The sequence below is a fragment of the Peromyscus leucopus genome, chromosome 19 (assembly GCF_004664715.2).
Source record: "Peromyscus leucopus breed LL Stock chromosome 19, UCI_PerLeu_2.1, whole genome shotgun sequence".
In the NCBI taxonomy this organism is placed as follows: domain Eukaryota; kingdom Metazoa; phylum Chordata; class Mammalia; order Rodentia; family Cricetidae; genus Peromyscus; species Peromyscus leucopus.
In genome coordinates, this window is record NC_051079.1 from 26,231,309 (window position 1) to 26,241,992 (window position 10,684).

At 39.0% G+C, this 10,684-nt stretch overlaps 1 protein-coding gene across 1 annotated transcript; it reads left to right on the forward strand.

Annotated features, from left to right (window-relative positions):
• Positions 1-7,922: 7,922 nt before the first annotated feature.
• Positions 7,923-10,684, forward strand: LOC119086109 (protocadherin alpha-1-like). Its single transcript, XM_037197101.1, has one exon. It carries the CDS (start codon positions 8,106-8,108, stop codon positions 10,572-10,574), a length of 2,469 nt encoding a protein of 822 aa, XP_037052996.1. The 5' UTR covers positions 7,923-8,105; the 3' UTR covers positions 10,575-10,684.

A 10,684-nucleotide genomic window follows, 5' to 3' on the forward strand; every position in this document is an offset into this window, starting at 1 on the left:
TTTTAATTTGTATCCCTGCTACCTACTTACACTGATAATGTTTTCATGTATCTTTGTGATACTTGTATTTTCTTTGGTAACATATCCCTTCCTGTCATTTTCTTAGCTCGTTTGTTACCATTGAATTTTTAAGTTTGCTTAGTTTTAACTAGTAACAAGGTGTTGGATCTCACCTTAGCATTTGAACAAAGTGTTTCAGTAGATTATCCTCCTGCCTATGTCTTACCCCTTCAACCTCGTCTTTGCAACTTCCTCCATACTCCTTTCTGTTCTCATAACACAGGTATGTCTGTCATCCCTTCCTTCTTTTGGCATCATTTTTACACCTTCTTCTTCTCCTCTCTAGTTTTTTGGGCTGTACCCACATTTATACCCATTTATATCCATAAATGACAAGCTAGGATCTGCATATGAAAGAGAACATGTAGTTTTTGTCTTTCTGAGTTTGGGTCACTTTCCTTAACATCATGCTTTCTAGATCCATCCATTTCCTGAAGATTTTCTAATTTTGCTCTTCTTTACAGCTGAGTAAAATCCCACAGTGGACATGCCCTTCATTTTTAGTGTCCATTCTTTCAGTTGACAGGCATCTAGGCTGATTCTATTTCCTAGCTACTGTAAATAGTGCAGCAAATCAATAAACATTAATGTGTAAATATGTCTGTGTTAACATATAGATTCCTTTGGGTATATACTCATGAGTGATAGAGCTTGGTCATATCATAATTCCATTTTTGATTTTCTGAGAAGTTGCCATATTGTTATCCCAGTGGTTGTACTACTTTGTACTGCCCCCAACAGTGAGCAAAGGTTCATATCATCACCAGCATTAGTTGTAAGATTTCTTGGCAGTTGCCATTCTGACAGAGGTGAGGTGATAATCTCAAAGTAGTTATAATTTGTATTTCCTTTATGGCTAGGGATATTGGACATACTTAAAGGCATTTATTAACAGTTTGTGCTTCTTAAGAATTGTCTGTAAATTTCATTAGCCCATTTGTCAACTGGCAGTTTTTTGGTGTTTAGTTTTTTCAATTGTTGATAAATTCTTGTTATTAGACACTGTCTGAGTGGATCTGAGAGATTATCCTTTCTTTATACTGTCTTCTTGCTCTGCTGATAATTTCTTTTGTTGTATAGAAAACTTTTAATTTCAGGTAGCCCCATATGCTGATTTTTTGTGCTATTTCTTGAGCTGTTGGAGTTCTATACCTATAACCAGCCATATTTTCTCTATATTTTACTTTCATGGTTTCAGTTTTTCATATTTGAAATGAAGGTCTTTGATCCACCTTGAGTTAATTTGTATGGGATGAAATACAAGAATGTAATCTCATTCTTCTGCAGGTGGATATCCAGTTTGGTGGCATTGTTTGCTGGACAGTCTTTGTTTTTGCTACTGTATGGTTTTGACACCTTTGTAAAAAATTTGGTGGCCCCAGCTTTGTCAGATTATTTTTGGATCTTCTGTTCTTTTCTATTGGCCCACCTGTCTGTTTTTATGCCGGTATCCAGCTGTTTTTGTCACTGTCACCCTGTGGTGTAATTTAAGGCCAGGTATCATTGTACCTCCAGCTGTGTTCCTTGTTCTTAGGATTGCTTTGGTGATTTGGCACCTTTTGCTGTTCCATATAAATTGCTAGATTCCCCGCCCCCATATCTATGAAGAATGACATCAATATTTTTGATGGAAATTTCACTGAATGTGTTAATTACTTTTAATAATATAGAAATTTTCATGTTGCTAATTTAACCAATCTATGAGCGTGGAAGATCTCTGCATCATTTAGTATTTTTGTTGTTTTCTTTTTGATGTCTTCAAGTTTTCATTGTAGAAGTCTTTCACTTCCTTGGTTAAGGTTATCCCTAGATACTTTACTATTTTTGATACTATTATGAATGTGATATTTTCCTAATATTTATATTTAAATTCAATGTTGTTACATATGAAGGCTATTGAATTTAATATTATTAAAATATAATATATATTAATATATTATTATTTTTGAGACAGGATTGTCCTGGAACTCACTATGTAGATCAGGCTGGCTTCAAACTCACTGATACCCTTCTGCTTTTGCCTCCCAAATGCTAGGATTAAAGGCATGTGTCACCACACTCAGCTTGATTTATTTATTTTTATTTTACCTATATGGGTGTTTTGTCTGAATATACATCAGTGCATCACATGGTATCTGAGGAGGCCAGAAGAGGGCATCAGATCCTCTGGAACTGGGTGTTATACATGATTGTGAACTGTCGTTTGGGTACTGGCAATTGAACCTGAGTCTTCTGGAAGACCAGTGGGTACTCTTAGCCACTGAGTCATCCCTCCAGCACCAGGCAACTGATGTTTGCATTTTGATTTTGCAAACTGCAATTTTACTGAAAGTATTTATTGTGGCTAAGAGTTTTCTGGTAGAGTTTATAATGTCTTTAAAGTATAGAATCATGTCACAAGTAAAATGGATAGTTTGACTTTTTCCTTGTCTAATTTTATCGCTTTTTAAATTTTCTTTTTTATTAGTTCTTTGACAGTTTCATAAACATGTTTTGACTATATCCATCTTCCCCCATTCACCTCCCTCTTTTTTAACCACCCAAGTTTGTGTTTTCATTTTAAAAATCTTTCAAGACTGATTTGTGCTGTGCAAATATTCTTGGATGTGTGATCTTCCACTTGAGAGTGGTTGACTTACCAGGAGCTACATTCCTAGAGACAACTCCCTTTCTCTCTCCCAGCAGCTAATATTTGCTAACAGCTCTATGCCTTGGGGTGGGATCATGTAGCCGACTTCTTTCTCCATGCTGGGATTTAGTTTGTCTTGTGCTTACACATGTGTTGTACACATTGCTGTAAACACTGTGAGTTCATGTGAAGCTCCCCTGATGTTTCTAGAATATGCTTTTTTTCCTTGTAGTGATCCACATCCTCAGAATCCTACACTCTTTCTGCCCTCTTCAAAGTTGATCCCTGTGTCTTTTATGATTTTCTTTGTCTTTCTGCTCTGGCTAAGACTTCTTACTTCTTCATCTAAAAGAAGTAAGAGTGTGTGTGTTGAATTTGAGTGATTATATATATATATATATATATATATATATGTGTGTATATATGTGTATATATATTATATATATATTATATATAATATATATATATATAATATATTCTAGTGACAAGTGCTTTGTTGGATGTGTACCGCCAAACATTGTTTCTAAAATTTTAGTTCTGCTCCCATCCAGAGTAAAATGTAAAAAAAAAATCACTCTAAAGTCTAGTTCATTAGTGTTTCCTTTTATACATTAGACTTTTGGTGTCAAGTCAGAGAACCTCTACATAGCTTCAGAACCTAGACATTGTCTTGTATATTTTTATTCATAAGAGTCTTAGAATTTTATGTACTTAGAAGTTTGTTACCCATTTGGAATTAACCTTAATACAATATATGAGGCTTATGATGAGTTTTGTTTGTTTTAGCCATTTAAAAAATTTCAAAGTTACTTTAGTTTTATGTGTATAGGTATTTTGCCTGAATGTGTGTCTGTGTGTCTCTTGTGTGTATCTGCTGCCCTAGCAGGCTAGAATAGGGTATTGGGTCCCCTGGAACTGGAGTTACATATAGTTGTAACCCACCATGTGCATTGAACCTAGGCATTCTGAAATAGCAGCCACTGCTCTTAACTTCTGAGCCATCTATCCAGTGCCGTATTTGTTTGTTTCGTGGGGTTGTTTTTTTTTTTTGCCTCTGGGCATCCAATTACTTGAACAATATTTCTTCTTTTGATAATTATTTATTCTTTAACAATTTCATACATGTGTACAGTGTATCTAGATCATATTTATCCCAAATTTCCCCTTCTACTCCCCTATCCAATACTATTTACTGAAAGGTTGTTTTTGTGCAGTTGATTGCTTTTGCACCTTTGTCAGAATTTGCTTGGTCTATTTTAGATTATTTTTCAATTGATCTATATCTATCCATTCACCAATAAAACATAGTCTTGATTCCTTTTGGTAGGTGTGTGTGTGTGTGTGTGTGTGTGTGTGTGTGTGTATGCTTATGTATATGAGTATGGGTATGCACTTGTGTGGAGGTCAGAGAACAAACTTGGGTGTCAGTCTTACCTTCCACCTTTTTTAAAGCAGGATACCTTGTTCATTACTGTGTATGGAAGATTAGGTAGCATTGTGATACTACATCTGGCTTTGTACATGGGTTCTGGAATTTGAATTGAGGTCCTCAAACTTGCATGGTAAACACTTAATCATTGAGCCATCTCCCTAGCCCTGTTGATCATATCTTTGAATTACATTTTTATTTACTTTCAGTATTTTGTTGTTTGGTTTTTTATATAGATTTTATTGGTTTCTCTATATATTTATATTATACATACATCTTATCTGTTTTTTAACAAAATTGTGATCAAATGTGTCATTACTTTATCAGTTAAATGAAATTCAAAATATGTATTTCCTTTGTATTCCTCTACACTTCCATTTCAATAATATCATTGCCTTGAGTATTTCCTCCACATTAATTTAAAATTCCATCCAAGTTTTAAGACTATCAAACATAGTTTGAAAGCCAAGTAAAGTTTATTGTATTATACAGATACTTATTTCTGTGTACTGTAGTCTTTCTTCTTTCTTCCTTTTTCTTTTTTTGAGACAGGGTTTCTCTGTGTAGTTCTAGCTGTCTTAGAGCTTGCCCTTCAGACCAGGCTGGTCTCAAACTCAGAGATTTGCCTGCCTCTGCCTCCCTAGCACTGAGATTAGAGGCGTGCACCACCACACCCAGCTTCTTTTTTCTTTTTTGATCTTTCAAGATAACTTTTTTCAGGTTTTCCTTTCTACTTAGAGACTCTTTCATGGTTGTTTGAACATAGGTGTACCGATAACAAGTTTCCATAATTTTCAGTCACATAAAAATATCTCCATTTACCTTTCATTTAGGAATGATTCTCTTGGTATATGTATCTGGACTTCTGATTTGATAGCGCTTTTCATTAAACAATTAAAAATTGTAATGCTTCTTGTTTCTGTTTCCCCTGGGAATTCACTGAAATTACAATTCTTTTCCTGACGTGTATGATTGATGTCCTTTGCCCTTTGTTTTCAGACATATGCTGCCGTGTGTGTTGGCTCTGACTGGGTTCATCATATTTGGTGTTTGCTTACTTCCTTATTTTGTTTACTAGAGTGGGATTATTTTTTACTCATTATTTATTTGAATACTTTATCAACCTCCTCTTCTTCTCTCCCCTCAGGACAGAGTGACAAATTCCAGATGTTTTGTTATGGTTTTGAGTGTCTATATGGTTTTATTTTGTATTTCTTCTAGGCTGTTTTTTTATCATGCAATTTCTTTCTATTTTTTTTAGCTTAGCTGTTTTCTTTTTTGAAAAATCCTATTCTTCTACTGGGATTTTATTTTAGCTACTGTATTTTTCTTTTTTTCATATGGATGTATCTTCCTTTTACTTTATTTTGAAATAGAGTTAAGCTCAATATCGTGTTGACATTTCTTTCCTGCAAACAGAGAACATTATCACATTGCCTTCTAGCCTATATTGCTTTTTCTGGAAAGTGGTTGTTAGTCTTATTTGTGTTCCCATTTAAAGTATAAAATGTTTGACTTTTAAGCATACAAGTTCTGTTCTCTGCTTCTTATTACAGAATTTCCTCTTTTGTGAGAATAGGAATGCAGTTCAGTTGTATTTTTTTAAACAATTTATTTATTTTTATTTTATGTGCATTGGTGTTTTGTCTGCATATATGTCTGTGTGAGGGAGACAGATCCCCTGGAACTGGATTTGCTGACAGTTGTGAGCTGCCATGTGGGTGCTGGGAATTGAACCCAGGTCCTATGGAAGAGCAGCCAGTTCTCTTAATTGCTGAATTATCTCTCTGGCCTTTAGAGTACTTCTTAAGCATGGTCAAATTCATAGATTCAACTACCAGAGACTAAGAGCATTTCTTACTTTCCCCCATAACTTTCAGGACTCTTCTTGTCATGTGCCTGTTGGTTCCATTCTGTTTGTCCTGTTTGAAACTCTTTTAAGCTGGGCGGTGGTGGCACATGCCTTTAATCCCAGCAATTGGGAGGCAGAGGCAGGCGGATCTTTGTGAGTTCGAGGCCATCCTGGTCTACAGTGTGAGATCCAGGAAAGGCGCAAAGCTACAAAGAGAAACCCTATCTCGAAAACAAACAAACAAACAAACTCAATAATTAACTCGAGTATTATATTATATATATCATATCATATCATATTATATTATATTATACCATATTATACCATATTATACATATTATACATATTATATTATATTATATTATATTATATTATATTATATCATATATTATATTATATATTCAATCCTCTGTACCAGTGAGTTCCACATTCATGAATATAACCAAATGTAGACAGGAAAGTTTAAAAAAATATATATCTGTGATGAACATGGGAAGGATTTGCTTCCTAAGAAATGTAAACAGCTGTTTACATTTCTATATATCATTAGATACATAAAAATCCTTAGATATTGTAAGAATTCAGAGGTTATATAAAGTGATTCAGAGGACATGTATAAGTCAAATACAAGTTCTATACCATTTTATATGAAGGACTTGAGCATCTATAGATGGTATCAACTTAAGGGAGAGGGATGTGTCCTGGAATATATGCGCCATGGATACTGTGACTCTAAAGGACTACAGACCCATTTGATGCATGCATGTAATGGTTACAGTGTGGTGACAACTTGCAGTAAACAAAATTATATGAAAATATGAAACAATTAATGATAGTTACTGTATTTCCTATTCTAAAAATTTCTTCTGTTACTTTTATCAGTATTTATTTGCTAAGACTTTCTATTTCATTGATGAATCATATACTGGGAATAACAAAAAGAAATAGCCTTGATAATGAAATAGAAAGTCTCAGAAAGCTCTATCAGAGAACTCTGAAGGTTCTAATATCTCATATAACCCACTCACATTTTTTGAGACAGGATCTCACATATGAACCCCTGGCTAGCCTGGGACTCACTAAAAAGATCAGGCTGGCCTCAAGCTCACATAGCCTGGTCTACACAGTGAGTTCTTAGGCATCAAGGGCTACACACACTGAGACCCTGCCTCAAAAACTAAACAATCAAACAAAAACTAAAAAACAAAACACACAGGTCATTATGTTGTAAAAACCAGCAAAGATAAATCCTCAAATATCTTCATTTGAACATTTATAGTATTAGAATGCAAAATTGTTCACACACACAGAAGAAATGTTAAGTACATTTCTGGAAGTCCTCTAAAATTGTCATAAGTATGTATTTGGTAACTATACTTTTGTAACTCTGCATATAAATGATCATATAGTTTACAAATAAATCCCCAAACTGTCTTAGAATGAAGTAGACTTTAGTGGTCAAAATGAATTTAAGTTAAAACTTCAGATACAATTATGACTATCTAGTAATTAAAATATGTGAGCCAATAAGTCTTTCTTCCTTTTGTTTTTTCTTTTTTTTTCTTTTTTTAGACAGGGTTTCATTATGCAGCTCTGGCTGGCCTGGAACTCACTATGTAGACCATAGAGATCCACCTGCATCTTCCTTCATGCTGAGTGCTGGGATCAAAGGAATGCACTACCATGCTTCACACACTAAATCATTTAAAATACAGTGGTATAAAGAGAGACTATTTAAACATATCTTTACTTTTCTCAAACACAATTGTAATACCTTTGCGATTATAGTTAAATGAAAACATTAAATTACATACTCGCAAATGATATTTAAACTGTCTTGGATCTTCAAATTACAAAATTTATAAACGATTGTATTGAGTACATTGCAAATAAATACAGAAACTAATTCCAAAGTCCAACGAATGGATGTAAAATCCACATTAGCCACATGGTGTCGCTGTATACCATAAAGTCTTGAAGCTGGAAATGAGGTACTTCTAAAACCGAAGGAGAAAGCTTCATTTCGTCATCAGCCGAGGAAGACAAAAATGGTGAGGAGATAAATGACCGAAAACATGCAGTTACAAAGTATGATCTTGGAGTGACAGCGGTACAAAAGGTGCAGTGCTTTTGCGATGCTGTTTTCCAGGCTCCGAGGCCTGAGAGCCCGGCGCCTGCTGTTGCTCTGGCTTCTGCTCCTCACTGACTGGCAGACAGGGAGCGGCCAGCTCCATTACTCCGTCCCCGAGGAGGCCAAACACGGCACCTTCGTGGGCCGCATCGCGCAGGACCTGGGACTGGAGCTGGCAGAGCTGGTGCCCCGCCTTTTCAGGGTGGCGTCCAAGGACCGCAGGGACCTTCTGGAGGTAAATCTGCAGAATGGCATTTTGTTTGTGAATTCTCGGATCGACCGGGAGGCTCTGTGCGGGCGGAGCGCGGAGTGTAGCATCCACCTGGAGGTGATCGTGGACCGGCCGCTGCAGGTTTTCCACGTGGATGTTAAGGTTAAAGATATTAATGATAACCCACCGGTTTTCAAAGGCTCAGAACAAAGGATATTTATTCCTGAAAATAGACCTCTAAATTCGCGGTTTCCACTAGAGGGCGCTGCGGACTCAGACATTGGTGTCAATTCTCTGCTAACTTACACGCTGAGCCCCACTGATTACTTTTCTTTGAAGGTAGAGACGACTGACGAACTCAGTAAATCCCTTTCGCTTGAACTGAGAAAATCTCTGGATAGAGAAGAAACACCAGAACTTCAGTTATTACTGACAGCCACTGACGGGGGCAAGCCAGAGCTGGAGGGGGCAGTTCGGCTGCAGATTACTGTGCTGGACGTCAATGATAACGCCCCACTGTTTGACCAGGCGGTCTACAGAGCCCAGTTAGTAGAATCTACAGCGAATGGAACATTAGTGACCACGCTGAATGCCTCTGACGCTGATGAAGGTGTAAACGGTGAAGTCAGGTTTTCCTTTGGCAATGACGTTTCTCCTGACATTCAAGAAAAATTCAAAGTGGATTCTGTTTCAGGAGAAATTAGAGTGATTGGTGACCTGGATTATGAAAAAACAAAATCCTATGAAATCCAAGTAAAGGCAGTTGATAAAGGGACTCCCCCAATCTCAAATCACTGCAAGGTTTTGGTGAAAGTACTGGATATAAATGATAACGTTCCGGAGCTGGAGATCACTTCCTTATCTTTACCCATCAAAGAGGACGCTCCACTTAGCACTGTCATCGCTCTGATCAAGGTGTCCGATCTCGACTCAGGTGTCAACGGGCAGGTGACCTGCTCCCTGACTCCTCACGTCCCCTTCAAGCTGGTGTCCACCTTCAAGAATTACTATTCACTCGTGCTGGACAGTGCTCTGGACCGAGAAACCACAGCTTACTACAAGGTGGTGGTGACAGCCCGGGACGGGGGCTCGCCCTCGCTGTGGACCACAACCAGCGTGTCCGTGGAGGTGGCTGATGTCAACGACAACGCGCCCGCGTTCGCGCAGCCCGAATACACGGTATTTGTGAAGGAGAACAACCCGCCTGGCGCGCACATCTTCACGGTGTCGGCCATGGACGCTGACGCGCAGGAGAACGCGCTGGTGTCCTACTCGCTGGTGGAGAGGAGGGTGGGCGAGCGCTTGCTGTCCAGCTATGTGTCTGTGCACGCGGAGAGCGGCAAGGTGTTCGCACTGCAGCCTCTGGACCATGAGGAGCTGGAGCTGCTGCAGTTCCAGGTGAGCGCGCGGGATGCTGGTGTGCCTTCCCTGGGCAGCAATGTGACTCTGCAGGTGTTTGTGCTGGATGAGAACGACAATGCGCCCGCGCTTCTGGGACCTCAGGCGGGCAGTGCAGTGAGCGAACTGGTGTCAAGGTCAGTGGGTGCAGGACATGTGGTAACAAAGATTCGTGCAGTAGACGCAGACTCTGGCTACAACGCGTGGCTGTCTTATGAACTGCAACCTTCGACAGGTGGCTCACGCAGCCCGTTCCGCGTGGGTCTGTACACGGGAGAGATCAGCACGACACGCTCCCTAGAAGAGACTGACGCTCCACGACAGCGTCTGTTGGTGCTGGTGAAGGACCATGGCGAGCCGGTGCTGACCGCCACCGCTACCGTGTTGGTATCTCTGGTGGAAAGTGGGCAGATTCAGAAAGCCTCCTTGCCCACATTAACCGGTGCAGTGGGCTCCCAGGCATCGCTGGTGGATGTCAACATCTACCTGATCATCGCCATCTGCGCGGTGTCCAGCCTGTTGGTGCTCACGCTGCTGCTGTACACCGCGCTGCGCTGCTCGGTGACGCCGGCCAATGGAGCCTGTGCTCCCGGGAAGCCCGTGCTGGTGTGCTCCAGCGCAGTGGGAAGTTGGTCATACTCTCAGCAGAGGCGGCAGAGGATGTGTTCTGGAGAGGGTCCGCCCAAGACCGACCTCATGGCCTTCAGCCCCGGTCTATCTCCAGGTTTGAACATATCGGAAAGAAGTGAACAGCCAGAAGTAAATTCGGATCCTTCTGGTAATGTAAGTCCAAATTTGAGCTATGATTTCAACCTCTTTTTAGACTTAACTTCATTTTTAAAGTATTATTTAAATAGCATTTAAAATGTATTCGGGGTGTTCAATGACATTTAACAAACCATACCTTTGCAAATACTCTAGTATTTGCAGTTGCGTAATGAATGGCGCTAGAAAACAAGCAATATACATGCAAA